General features: G+C 47.7%; 1 protein-coding gene across 1 annotated transcript in view; it reads left to right on the top strand.

Annotated features, from left to right (window-relative positions):
* LOC103199567 (nuclear body protein SP140-like protein) overlaps positions 1 to 13419 on the top strand; it is an 80505-nt gene extending 67086 nt beyond the window's left edge. Inside the window, exons 16-23 of the mRNA XM_007943881.1 lie at positions 2704 to 2846; positions 4901 to 4939; positions 5895 to 5933; positions 10053 to 10168; positions 11616 to 11736; positions 12016 to 12087; positions 12248 to 12391; positions 13339 to 13419. Of these exons, the coding sequence (XP_007942072.1) occupies positions 2704 to 2846; positions 4901 to 4939; positions 5895 to 5933; positions 10053 to 10168; positions 11616 to 11736; positions 12016 to 12087; positions 12248 to 12391; positions 13339 to 13419 (755 nt within the window). The remainder of the gene's footprint in view (positions 1 to 2703; positions 2847 to 4900; positions 4940 to 5894; positions 5934 to 10052; positions 10169 to 11615; positions 11737 to 12015; positions 12088 to 12247; positions 12392 to 13338) is intronic.
* Positions 13420 to 14713: the final 1294 nt, after the last annotated feature.

Raw genomic sequence — 14713 nt, 5'->3', positions numbered from 1 at the left:
GTTTGTGAGCCATTTTCCTAAGATAAATTTCTCTCTCTCTCTCTCTCTCTCTCTCTCTCTATATATATATATATATATATATATGCTTTGTTGGTTTTTGTGTTTCTCTAGAGAACCCAATCTAACACATGCCCCCATAGGGTTTTCAAGGCTGTAAATCTTTACAAAAGCAGACTGCCTCATCTTTCTCGTATGGAGTAGCTGGTGAGTTCAAACTACCGACCTTTTGGTCAGTATCCAAATGCCTTAACTACTGTGCCACCAGCGCTCTGTGGAGGCAGACGGGCTGTGCTAAACTCCTCCAGCAACAAATTGTGGCAACACGTGTGAAATGCTGTCTGCTAGGCAAGGTGGCCTGAACCTAGGAGTCCAGGGTTCTCATCAGCCGTTAATCACATAGAGGCACCCTCTACCTGTTGTTGTTGGTTCCCTTGGAGACGATTCATGGCCACTCTACCCAGCTCATCTCATAATTCCAGACTTCCAGAATGAAAGCAGGTATTCCTCATAAACCATATTATTTGTACGCACACTTTGGGCACAGTCCACATTCTTGTCAATTCTGAGGCTGGTGGGACCCCACCTAAAATCCAAGTTCCCAGATGTCGGCCAAGGGCCAACCTTGCAAGCAGACCTTTCAAAGGACAGTAGTCTCCAACCTGTTTTTGTTAGTTTACTGCCACCACCACCCCCAAGTGCACACAGTTTATTTGGGAAGGAATTCCAGGAGACACCAATAGGAGAGAGAGTGAGTGAAAGAGGGAAGGCAATGAAGGCAATGCCGTGAACATTACCAAGCTCCCAGGGAGCTCTGGGAAATGACGTAGAACCTGTTTGCAGAGTTAGCCTAACTGAGAGCGAGGAAGCTGGGACTTACCCACCAATGCTGCATTGCTGTGAGACAAGAGCTTCTTCCAGGAGCATTAATTCTTCATCCTCGTTGCATTTCACTCACCATCGGATCTAACTCATGGCAACCCCTCCTTGGGTTTCTGAGGCAGTAACTCTGTGGAAGTAGATGGCCCAACCTTCCTTCCGAGGAGTGGCTGGTGGGTTTGAACCCCAGCCTTCTGTTTAGCAGTCAGATGCCTTAGGCACTACACCACCATAGCTCCTATTACATTACATTACATTTTACCACCCTCTAAATCCACCAAGGAAGACCAGTTAACTCAACTGCTTCTCAAATTTATACACCATCTGTTAACTCATTTCTGCACAGCATCCCAGGACGGCTGGAGAAGGAACGGTAGTACATTCACACCTTCCAAATCCATGAAACATTAGCCCAGCAGGCCATTCTGCCTCCCCACACTGAAAATGATCCACAGGGACATTCAGGGAACTTGTTACCATGGGTACTCGGAGGTGCCCGAACAGACCCAGTGCAAGGGCCAACATTTCAACATGTTGCTGGAAGATGTGCATGTCCAAGAAATTCAACAACAGCCTTCAGCCCCCATGGCATCTCTACAGACTCGTGCTAAGCGAAAGGGCCTAGGCTTTAAACTCAGAAGACCCGACTCAGGTTTCAGCTCCAGCAGGAGTGTCTGTGTCATCTGGGGCAAGCTTCTTGGTCCTTCTGACCCCGAACTTCCTCTTCCACCAAATGGAAATGATAATAAAACCGGCCTCCCCCTATCGTTATGAGAAAAAATGAGATAGATAGATGTGGAAACCCAAGGAGGGGTCGCTATGAGTCAGGTCTGACTCGACAGCACATAACAACAACAACAACAAAATACTTTGTAAACTACCATTGCTAAAGCCCAGTAGAAATGTTTGTCTGTCATGACTGGGCCCCTCCCAAAGCACAATTCTTTGGTACCAACAGGTATAAACGTTTGCCCTATTACTATAGACACACTGCCATCAAGTAGATTCTGACTCATAGCAACCCCCACTGGATTTCCAAGGCTGTAAATCTTCACAGAAGTAGATTACCTCAGCTTCCTCCCACTGAGCAACTGGTGGATTTCAACCATCGACCTCCGGTTAGCAGCCAAATGTCTTACCACTACACCACCAGAACACCTTATGCCTATATAGTATATATGTAATTCAATGTTTTCCACTGCATCACATTTCCATGATTACTTTTCACATAAAATATCCTTGAGTTCAAAATATGAGGATGGCTTGGTTCCCATTGGGAGTTCTGGTGGTATAGTGCCTAAGGCACTTGACTGCTAACCAGAAGGCTGACGGTTCAAACCCACCAGCCACCCCTCAGAAGGAAGATTGGGCGATCTACTTCCGTAGTGATACTGCCTCAGAAACCCAAGGAGGGGTCGCTAGGAGTCAAATTGACTGGATGGCAGTGAGTTTCAGTGAGTTTGGGTCCCATTAGCTGGATGGAAAATGTGGCACAGAGGATGCAGATGTGGATGTGGTGAGGGCCTCCATACCCACCTGGGAACACGAGGGCTGTGCGCCTTATCTGCTCCCCTGAACCTCAGCCTGACTCTAGTCTGGTCTCAGAGAAGGGAGAGGAAAGAATCCCGCTCACTCTTTACCACACCAGCCCTCCGGGTGGCGCCCCTGCTCCTGGAGATCCCTTGTGGGTCAGAGTGGAACTGCACTCATGGAGACTCCTGCCTCTGACCCTGAGCTCGCGTTGGGCAGCTCCGGGTCCAGTGTAGGGAGAGGCCGTTGGAGCCCCGCCCTTGGGCCCAAGGGACTCAGCTTGTCTTGGCCTTGCAGGGACCTCAGAGAAGTGCATACAGACTGAAGACGGAAAGTGGTTCACCGGCAGGGAATTCGAGATTGAAGGCGGACGCGAGAGATGGAAGAACTGGAAGTTGAGCGTGCGCTGCGGCGGATGGCCCCTGCAGCGCCTGATGAAGGTACCCCTACAACAAGAGGCGTCAAGCGAGGGCTTGGCTGTCACCACTCACCCACGCCTGACCCCCTTCCTTAGGTCACCCCCCAGCTGCCACTGAGTCCACTCCCACTCATGGCGACCCATGAGCTGCAAAGTAGAACTGTGCTCCGGGGCGTTTTCGGTGGCTGACTTTTCAGCTGTTTGTTGCCAGGCCTTTTTTCAAAGGCGCTTCTGAATGGAATTGAACTTCCAACCTTTGGGTCAGTAGCTGAGCGTGTTAACCATTCGCACCACCCAGTGACTCCTGCTTTGTTACTGACGTTCCATGTGGCATTCTCATGGCAGGCTTGTTTTGTACACGAATTTCCTATGTGCGTTGAACTCTCAGCCTTTTGAGAACAGGACAATAAATTGTGGTCTTGACTCTGCCGCTAATCAACTGAGAAAAAGAAAAGCCAAGCTCTTCTTCTGAAGTGCCTCTGGGTGGACTCGAACCCCCCACCTTTCCATTAGCAGCCAAACACGTGATTCCCTGCACCACCCAAGACCTCCTTCTTTGGAGAAGCCACCTCAGATTCATTCTTGAAAGAAAACATAAATCGACTGCATTTTAAAACACCTCCTTTGGGCGTCATCTTAAGCCCCAGATGTGGACAGAGCGGGGACCGTGGTCTCAGTAGATGATACTTTTTCCTCTGATTTCCAGTCCAGTGCTCTTTCCGTCACACTCCGAGGGCCTTCCTTGGGCCACTCTATCAGTAAAACATTAGCTCTTTGCTCAGCAAATATTTATTGGGCTGCATTTAAAGCCACAAAGTTGTGCAAGGTGTAAGCCCTGTCCCTGCATGCCACTCCTCTGAGAAGGAGCCTGCACGTTCGTAGCCACAGGACAGGCCCACATATCAGGGATGAAAGAGGCACCATCAGGAAAGACACAGCGGCTCAGGGGAGGGAAAGGCTGTGTCTGGCTTTGAGGTTGAGGGCAGTTACATGGAATAGTTTACACTGAGCCAGGTCTTAAAAGAAGACCAGTTCTGATGGGCAAGAACATGGAAACAGGGCATTCTACATAAAATGGATGGCATGACACCCACCCACAGTTTGTCAACTGGTTGCGGGGAATGAGGCTTGCTGCATAGGCTGGGTGGCTGATGAGGTCTTGAGGGCAGACAAAGAGTCTGAACCCTTCCTGTAGTCGGACGAACTACAGTGTGAAGAACCTTGCTGGAGGTTAGAACAGGGTTGTGCAAACAGTGCTTTAGAAAGGTTTTTGTGATCTTAGGACACACATTGGAGGTTAGGTGCCTGCACGCAGACAACCGGAAATGGCCTTCCCCACTTTTCTGCCCGATCCATCCCCACTCTAGCTGCAAGGCCTGGCTCAAATGTTATCTTCATCCTGAAGTCCTCAAAAACTCACCCATCTCTGGCTCCCAAAGCACTCTATGGGAGCACGGTTCACACTTAATCAGCCTAATCCATCACGTGCCTGCTAGTCTCACCTTTCTCCCCAAGAACCTGGACACCTTTGTGTGCCCAAGGCCACTGACGGTGTCTGACACCTGCCACTCACCCACTGATGGGGTGCATGCCCACGGACTAGGCCTGGTATATATAAGCTCCAGCCGGTGGAACAGTCCTAGCCGGTGGAAACCCTGGTAGAGAAGGTTCTAAGGACACATGCTAGAGCAGTAGTCAGGGAATAGAAAGGAAGTGATGAGTATGGAAAAGTTTGCGAAGGAAAGCCTGGCAAGATCTGGTAAGGAACACGAGACAGTTCTGAGAGCTGAGTGTGGAGAACAGAGGTAGCAGGTCACAGATGTGGAGAGGGAGGTTGCTTTCCATGCAAACAGCTTAAGTGCGAGTTGACAGCAGGACATCCAAAAATAAAAACCAAAACCAAACTCAATGCCATGGAGTCCATTCTGACTCATAGAGACGCCCTTGGGGTTTCTGAGGCCGTAAATCATTACGGAAGTAGATTGCCCCATCTTCCTTCTGTAGAGTGGCTGCTGGGAGCACCACTCTCAGTAGAAGCAAACACTCAGCATAGCATGCATGTCTTTTTTCTTCCAGAATGGATCTCTACCAGTCCCGCCACGAACAAGACAAAGGGTGATTATCACAGGACCGTCCACCACACCTCATTTGCCATCTTGCTGATTTTCTGTATCTGTAGCCTGATGATAAATCGACAAGTTAGAACACATCTCCACTTTGTAATGAGGGGCTTTCACAGCTGCTGCATCGGAGCGCTTTATGGATACAAGGCCAGGAGCGCTCTGAGTGAACAAATGTTGAGTCAGAGGTGGGAACAACCCTTAAAAATAGATCCTAAGCCGAGCTGACCTTGGGCATGTGCTTTAGGAAAAGACCTGGATGCCACCCCACCTTGCAGCTGAGCATTGAAAACGGTGCTGAGCGGGAGAAGCAGGCGTGGTTTTGAAACGTGCAGTATCTGTAAGGACTGTCGCCATAGCAACTTCAACGTGAACACCACCTTCTAGCTTTAATAAAACAAGAGTGCAGCAAAGGTCTCCCAGGAAATGTCCCACGGTCACTTGGGATGCATGTGTAGCCATATGTCATCTGGTGAAGCAAGTGACAAAAAGCACATTCTCTCCCTTGTGTGTCTTTCCTCTCCTTCCCACTGCACACACACACTCACACGCACATACACACACTCTCACACACACATACATACACACTCACACTCATACCCACGCTCACACTCATACCCACACTCACACATGAATGTTTTTCAGGGGAAATTTCTTCCCCTTTAAGGAGATGACTCTTTAGGGAATAGAGGGATGGGGCAGGTATACCCTCAGCGAGAGGCTGCTGACCTGGAAAAACTTCCTTTCAGGACAGGCCCTTTGGTCCCACCAAACACACACATAATTTAGTGCTTCTTATCCTCTAGATCCATGTACAGGCCTTAAACGCAGGTAGGAAACAAAGGAGGGCCATGGCATGGAGCCCTTGAACAAAGAAGCCTGCTCAGATATGTAGTTAATGTGAAAATCACACTCAATATTGTCACTCGGTCTTTCTCTCCTTTCAACAGAGAAGACTGGACTCCCCCAAGGACGTCATTGACCCTTATGTAAGTATAACTCCAGCCCCACCCAGAACAATCCGGGGATCCCCTGGGTACATTGTGCCATTACTGCTTTGTCTTGAAACATGCTGACTCCATTCAGGGTACGTTGCTATGTGTGGTGAGCAAAGAACATCACCTGCACCCCCCACCACATAGATCCTTCTGGGTTGGGGTCTCTCCCATTTGTTTCCGAGGGAATCTCCCCATGTCCTCATTTGCCCTCCAAGTGGGTATGGGAGTCAGAGCCCTAGACCGTTGGGGTCTCTGGAGGCAGAGGCTGAAGTAGCAGTGGGCAGGGAAGGAGAAAATTAGAGAGAACAGCAGCATTCGTAAGAGGGCAGCTTGGGAGGGAAAGCCCTAAACACACCGGGTACAGGCGGAGCTCGAAGCGGCCACAAGCATCGGCCGGAAGAACAGGCCAGGCCAAGCTGGCAAGTCCAAGGTGGGAGTCCTGTAGGAGCCTGCAGACAGGTACGTGCAGGGGAGTGAGTCATTACGGGGCGGTGGGAGCTGATCTCAAGAGCATCCGGGGGCTGAGCTGCTTGGACAGAAAGCATCAGCATCAGCAACTCTCAGCCATTGTACCCAGAGGGCTTCACTGCCACCTGGTGATGTGCAAACCGTGCCGACCCCACAGGCCCCGTCCACTCTGACCTTCCGTGCCCCACCCATTCTGACTTCACGTGACCTGTCCCTTCTCTGCTTGCCAAGTCCCCATGCCCCACACTTCCTGTCCCAGTGACCCCACGTGCCCCATTCATTCTGACCCTACCTCCCGTCCATTCTCTGCTCACCATGAGGCGGCCTGCTTTCGAGTCCATGATGTCATGGACATTCCCCTCTCTCAGCTGAATTACACTTTGACTCTTTGGTTCAGTGAGGTGGACGTTCGATTCAGGGTCCCCTTTGTGCACCTCCAGGGGGGCCTCTCATGAGAGAATGGGGGGCTGCTGCACTGACACAGGCCTCGGCAGAGAGGGGGATCGGCAAGCCTTTGGTTTTCCAGCAAATGCTCTGCCCATGCGAGACCTAGATGCCATCCAGTGGGACCCTTCAGAAGGCTAGCAGCTCTCATCTCTGGGTTGGTGTAACGCACATGAGGACTGAGGTGGACATAGAGGGTCATTTCTCACAGCCACAGCCAAGCCCTCTGTGAAGATGACGAGGCCACCGCTCCAGGCAGGCTGTCCTCGCCCCATTTTACAGCCAGCATATGGCAGACATTGTAGGCTGCTGGTGAGATCTGCACGGAACTCGCCAGCCCTTGCCCAGGAGACATCTCCTCCAACCTGGGGCTCCTAGCCTTGGCTGCACGTGAGCACCAGCTGGGGGTCCCAGCCCCAGGGGTTCTGAGTTCAGTGGTCTAAGGATTGAGATTTTCCAGAGCTCCCCTGATGGTGCAGCCAGATTGAGCACCCTGTAGACCAGGGAAGGAGTCCTGCTGGTGCACTGGTAAAGTGCTTGGCTTTAACCAAAAGATTGAACGTTCAAACCCACCAGCTGCCCCACAGGAGAAAGATGAGGCAGTCTGCTTCCACAAAGACTTACAGCCTTGGGAACCCTGTGGGGCAGTTCTACCCTGTCCTATAGGGTCACTATGAGTCAGAACTGACTTGAGGCAGTGGGTTGGGTTTGGGTAAACCAGGGCCATCTACACTGTAAATCTGTCCATCGTATTTACCTGGAGAGCTTGCTGTACCACCAGTGACTGGATCCCAACCCCTGGGCTTCTGATTCAGGCAACGTGGGGTAGGGTTCAGGGATTTGCATTAACAAGTTCCAGGCAATGCTGATGCAGCTGGTTTGGGCTACTCTTTGAGAATCAGTGCCTTAGACCTTCAAGCAGAGCCTTCACTAGTGACTCACATTAGAATCATCTGGAATTTTTAAAAATATGAGTACCTACGCCCCAAGCCAGGGTCCCTGGGAGGTGCAAGGGTTTGCACTCAAGGGCTAATCTAAAGGTTATCTGTTCAAACCCACCCAGCAGCAGTGCAGAAGTAAGGCCTGGTGATCTACTTCCATAAAGATAACAGCCAAGAAACCATATGGATCAGTCCTACCCTGCACCAAACAGACTTGCTGTGAGTTGGAATGGACTCAGAGGCAACAGATTTGGTTTGGTTTATGCCCCAACCTGGATGAATTGAATCAAAATCCTGGTGGTTGGGTCCTGGGCATCAGGATACTTTAAAACCTCCCCAGGTGATTCCACTGTGCAATGGGTTGAGAACGACTGCTAAACAAAAGGACAGATTTCATGCTAAAAAGACTAGGAAGGACTTCCGGTAAGACGGAGGAATAGGCAGACAAGTGACACAGACCCTCTTCAACAAAGAAAAGAAAAACCAATTGATGGAGATACAGGAGATAATCCTGGAACCCTGAGCTTTGAAAGGAACTATACCGAAGTGGGTTAGGCACCAACTAGTGGAAAAACCTGAACAAAAACAGTGAGTACAGAGACGGTCAGAGCTGTGGACTATCAGCTACTCTGATGAGACCAACAGCCTGAATATTTCCAAGTGGCGGTGGAACCTAAGAATTGACCTGAAGATCAATCCTGGTCACCAAGGGCTGCAGGAACAACTGCTCTGGTGGCCTACGACTAGGAAGAGAAACAGCAAGGAGGGAGACAACCTGAGCTGTGGACTTTCTGCTGTCCAGAGGGCTCAGCCATGTTGATTGTTTACACATAGCAGCCATTTTGGATATTTAAAGTGACTGAGGGCACAGCTATTTTGAATGTTTACAAGTGGCATCCATTTTGGATTTTAAAGTGATACCATTCTCATTCAGATTCCAGGGACCTAAGAACAGGCTCTGTTTGCCAGGTTCGGCAAGGACATACGAGAGGCTGACCAAGGAAAGGAAACAGGTGATGAGTGTATAAGTGCTGTCAGCTAGTGAATAGAGGAGCACAGCACAGTACCCTGACTGCATACATAACATACAAACAAAACAAAGAAAATGAAAATTGTGGGCAAGTCACTCCAACATATAATCACCAAGTAAATATAAACACAAAAACATCATAATGCCTCAGAGACAACAGAGTATCATAGTCCACACAAAGATGCAAGATAAAGCAGGAGAAACAAGGGATCAGGACACAAAACACATCCCTGAGGAAGACGCATTGGAACTCCCTGGTAAGGAATTCAAAAGAATTATATTTTAGTATCTTCAAAGCATTAAAAGACAGACCAAGGAAAGCACAGACTAACCCCTAGAAGAATTTTGGAAGAAAATATAAGAACAAAATGACAAAATAAATGAAAAATTAGAAATGATTCTAAATCTACAGATAGAAATCCAGAAGATTAATACTAAATTGTCAGAAATAGATAACACATTGAAAGGGCAAAGGAGTAGAATTGATGCAATGGAAGACAGAATTAATGAGATTGAAGACAAATACCTGAATACTTCTTTGGAAAGGGATCAGTCAGAAAAAAGATCAAAACAAAATGAAGAAGACCTACGGTTCATGTGGGATATACCATCAAAAAGAATAAGCTACGTGTCATTGGAATTCCAGAAGAGAAAGAGAAAAATGAAACCATTGGTGGTTCTTCCACACCAAAGGCACCACCCCAGGTATAAGGGCCTCCAGTTTAGGAACTCCTGCCCAGGCCCTTTCTTCACCTCAAGGGGAGACAATAGCCAAGGAAGCAGAATGCAGTGATTTCTCAGACGTTTGTTCCATCACCTGAAATTCTCAATAATTCACCCATTCACAAATCAATTTAGACAGTGCAGCGGAGACAACTAGATAAGGCACTGTCCTTGAGGACCAGCTTTTGCCAAATGTGTAATCAATTTCTCAGACTATCCATGAATCTTCACCCTTTTTCATAACTAACTTTTCTGAGTTACAGTCTCTCTTTCCATAAAGAAAACGTTTCTGGCCAGACACACAGGCCCTTCCTCCAGACCTTCCCTACAGACCAGAATTTCTTCTTCTGAAGTCACCTCTTGGTGTTGTTACTTAATATTTTAGGAAGATAGTTTTACAGTGTCCACCTTGGTATACATAGGCAACGTGTTCTAGATGTCCATCCTGTCAACCTTCTGGAGTTTCACAGATCTAAGTGATGTTTCCTTTATCTCACTTTCTAGCCGGAAAACTCAAATGAATGTGCGGTGTGCCGGGATGGAGGAGACCTGTTCTGCTGTGACGCTTGTTCAAGATCCTTTCATGAGCACTGTCACATCCCGCCTGTGGAAGCTGAGAGGTTAGTGAGGCACAGCCTGCTCGCTCGCTCTCCTCCTTATGAGGGACCCCTCCTTCCACCATGCACACTCACTCTTCAGAGTTCCTGTCCCTGGTTGTACATATCTTGATGCCAAGGGAGCAGGGTCCTTAAATGTCAGGATCCAGAAGGGTGACCCGAGATAGTCAGTGGTCTGAATATGAATGGGAAGCAAAAACTCTTGGAGGGTCACTAGGTGGAATTTTGAGAGCTGTCACCCCCACTGTCCCCACTTGGTTCTGATGGGGCAGCGACCTTATTCCCTGGCTGCTGGTTTAAAGCAGACACCATCTCCTGGGAAGATCACAGAGCTGACATGACCACTGTGATGAGCCTTCAGAAGGCCATATCATGACAGCTGATTCTGGGTCTGAGGTTTATGGTAAGATCCATGAATTCTGTGAGTGTGAGCCCACTGCTGCACTTCCTTTGCTGTAAAACATGTCATTGGTCAGAGGTGACAGAGTGCAGGATGCCATGTGGTGATTGAGAAAGCATTCTGTAAGTGGTGGTGCCACAGAGATCTGTGGACAGGGAGGACACTCTCTACCAGGAGTGTGTCCATCCCTAAGAGGACAGAGCTTTTGCCCTCCATAACGGGAGGAGTCTAGGTGATCCACCTGCTGCCTGGTAACTCCTAGGGCAGGGTACCACTAGGGTTTCCCATAAACTTCTCCTTTTGGCCACCTGGACTATCTGCAGTAGCAGAAGACAGATCAGCTTTTTGATGAACCCCATCTCTGCATCAGGGACATTTTGAGCAAGCACTGGGGTGGCCAGGGAGAGAGGCTGGCTGACACCTACAGGATGGGTCAGCGTGTCCATCTGATCATCAAGAGCTTCCCAGGGCAGAGAGCCTGGGAGAGAAATGTGGAGAATGGATCTAGAGGCAAATGGAAGATATCTGACACTCTGTGTGTAGGTTTCCTTTCCAAGGAGTTGCTGCAGCCCAGTCTAATCACAGCTGTGGCAAAGCTAGAGGAGAGGATGTTTATAGCTTGTGCTCTGTGCTTATTCAGAGAAGTTGAGAAACAAGCTGGTTTCTTGAATGCTATCATGGTCTGATTGGGCTTGCTGAGGCCCAAGACCCCAGTGGTTAAGGTCCAATTTTCAATACTCAATTCAAGTCAGCAAGTATTATCATCAAGCTCATCATGGTTCAGATGGGACCCCAGGTTTTAAAGTCAATGAGAGTTCATCACTCATCATGGCACCTCCCTCAAAAGACTGACACCTCTGCTACCACAATTGATGGCAGAAGGGCGTCTAGGTTATTGACCATACATGGGGCTCTAGTGTAGAGGGGCCTCCAAGTTGGCTACAAGGAGAAGCTCACCAGCTTCTTAAACAGAGGACATTAGCAGCTATAGGAACAGTGGCTGCTTCACAGAAAACCTGCCCTCAGCTCGTATTATCCCTGACCTTTCAGGGATCCATGGAGTTGCATCTTCTGCGAGATAAAGGCTGTTCAGGCAAGGTGCCTGGAAAGCCAACCGAGTCATCAGGAATCTGAGATTCTAAAGAGGCAGATGCTGCCTGAGGAAAAGCTGGTGAGTGGAAACGTGAACTGGAAACTTCTCAGTTCTCTTTGCATGAGAGAAGGGACAGAATCTTGCCCGGGGCTGGAGGAATGGGGTCCAAGGCAGCCTGCTAGCTCAGGCAATGCTGAGATCACAGTGGCCTAACACCCATCCCAAAGAACCTCCCCATGACACGTGTGTTTCAACCTGCTGCATGGTGGGTTTGACTCATGGGTTCCATCTGGGCATGGCTATGGGCTCATTCTCTCCAAGCTACTTCTCACTTAAAGCCTCCTTCATCTTTTGCAGAAATGTGAGTTCCTCCTTGTGAAGGTCTATTGCTGTTCAAAAAGACTCTTTCTTGATAGAGAACTATATTATGTAAGTAACAACAAGAAACCCTGAACCTGGTGTTTGTGGAATTTTTCATCTGAATCCCACAGATATAAGCTGCTGTTGTCTTTGCCTTACTGGTGGGGATCTGTGGAAGGGAGACCTTGAACTACGCTAATAGCCCTCCCTCTGGTGTTTTCGTCCACAGAGTAGACAGAGTTGCCAGGGCCAGAGGGAACCCACGTGGTTGGACAAAATCAAGAAGAGGCTGAAGGAGGAGCATTACCACCGAGTAGAAGAGTTTGTGCAAGACGTGCGCCTCACCTTTCACAACGACAGGACATATTACAGGGTAAGTGCCTTTCCCTGCTTCCACATCTTTCTCCTTCAGTTCAGTTCCTTCACCTTTCATCTTCTTGTATTGGAAAAATTATACCATTTTCCTGATCATGTGGCAAGCACACACAAGTAAACCTTCTAGAAGTCTACCAAAAGCCTTCCAATCCATGGAGGAAAATAATAAGAAACCAAAGAAAACCAAACTCACTGCCATCGAGTGGATTCTGACTCACAGTGACCCCCTTTGAGTTTCCGAGGTGGTAAATCTTTACCGAAGTAGGTTGCCCAGTCTTCCTCCCGCGGAGTGGCTGGTGGATTTTAACCGCCAACCTTCTGGTTAGCAGTCAAATGCTTTAGGGACTACGCCACCAGAGCTCCTTAATAAACTAGAAAGTGCCATTGCAAATATTCCCCCTAGGAGTTCAGAGAGTTTATTCACTTCTAAATAGTCAATTTCCTCCCACAGAGAATAGTAGGTGGCCAACTTACTCCCTTGCACAGAAAGTAGAATACTCCTTTCAAGTGCTTCCTTTCTCTAAAGGAAGATACCAAATTAAATTTCATAAGTTTCAAAGTTGTGCGTTTCCTTCCAGCTGGCTTTCCTAGTGGTAGTTCCAAACATGAACAAGGATTAAGTAGAGGGAGGAGAGTGAAGGAAAAAGGAGTCACCGGTCATCTGCTTTAGCCAGTTCTGTACTAATATATTATTACAATGTGTGCTGCGTTGAAAAATTAAAGCAATCAGTAAAGTTTTGATCAGAAATTAACTGCAATATATTGTTTCTCTAACTTCCAGACACAAAAAATCATCAAGCTGTCAGGAAACATAAGGTCCTCTCATTTGGATTAATTCTCACTTAACATTTAGAACCGTATGGTGTGAGGCTCCAGGTGATCGGGGACAGGAGAATTGAAGCTTATTGACAACAGCCATTGTTGGTTTTGTCTTTGCTTTTTTAGGACCATGAATCCGTCAGGCTGGGACTTCAACTAGAGGCCGACTTTGAGAAGAATTTCAAACTTCTTTTTGCCATTCAGTAAACAACAAATGCAAGCGGTTACCAGTATGAACCCATTTCTCCATTATAGTCACTGATTTCTGTTGCTCCAATGAGAGCCACCAGCAGCCACTGGATGACTTACCTGTGGTCCCACTGATCGCTTTGCCTGTTCTGGGGCAAACATCATCATGTTGATGTTAGGTGCCATCAAGTCAGCTCCGACTCATGGCAACCTTATGTACAACAGAGCAAAAGCTTGCCCGATCCTGCGTCATCCGCACAACGGTAGGTATGTTTGAGCCAGTTGTTGCAGCTACTCAACACTTCTCATTGCAAGTCTTCCTCTTTTTTGCTGACTCTCTACTTTATCAAGTATGCTGCCTTTCTCCAGTGATTGGTCCCTCCTGGTGACATGTCTCCAAAGTAAGTAAGACGAAGTTTCTCCATTCTGACTTCGAAGGAGCATTCTGGCTGTAATCAATCTCTCCAGGACAAATGTGTTCATTCTGGTACCATCATACAGCACACTTCTTTTTCAAACTTTTTTTTTTTTGGTGCTATTTCTGCTCATTTATTTTTCACAAAATTTCGAACTAAATGGACAACAGTTACTCTACAGCATAGAAGAGAAGGTTGGTGGGCAGTGTGACTAAGTTAATGGAAGTGAAACAACTAGTGAATGTTACACCCTGAAGAATATAACTAATGTTGCCGAGGGCTATGTATAGAAATTGTTAAATAGGAACCTGTCTTGCTGTGTATCCTTTCACCAAAAATACAATAAATTTGTAATTAAAATTTAAAATTTGTAATTATCTTGTCAAGCTGTTTTCATGATTAACTTGAAGTAATATTTACCACTGAAAATAATAAATCTTTCCATGAAGCTTCATATTATGTCTTTCTGTTTATCTAATCTTCCAATAGGCTCTTCAGTAAAATTTTCCTCTCCTGATCTCCTCCCCACACAGCAGGACTTAATGATTTCTTTTTACTCCTTGGTTCCACGATCAATACCAATGGAAGTATTGCACTGGGCAAATCTGCTGCAAAAGCCTTCTTTAAATTGCTGAAGAACAAAGATGTCTCTTTGAAGACTAAGGTGTGCCTAACCCAAGCCATGGTATTTTCTTTTTCTTTTTATGTTTATTTATTTGCGTCGTGAGGGTCAGTGAAAAAGGAGAAGGCCCTCAACGAGATGGGTTGACACAGTGGCTGCAACGATGGGCTCAGGCATAGCAAGGATTGTGAGGCTGGCACAGGACTGGGCAGTGGTTGGTTCTGTTGTAGGTAGGGTTGCTGTGAGTCAGAGCCAACTCGACAGCACCTAGCAA

The sequence above is a fragment of the Orycteropus afer genome, unplaced genomic scaffold (genome assembly GCF_000298275.1).
Source record: "Orycteropus afer afer isolate SDZICR_OR568_19922 unplaced genomic scaffold, OryAfe1.0 scaffold00006, whole genome shotgun sequence".
NCBI classification, from domain to species: domain Eukaryota; kingdom Metazoa; phylum Chordata; class Mammalia; order Tubulidentata; family Orycteropodidae; genus Orycteropus; species Orycteropus afer.
Note: the sequence above shows the minus strand (reverse complement) of the source record. Positions and strands in the feature narration are given on the sequence as shown.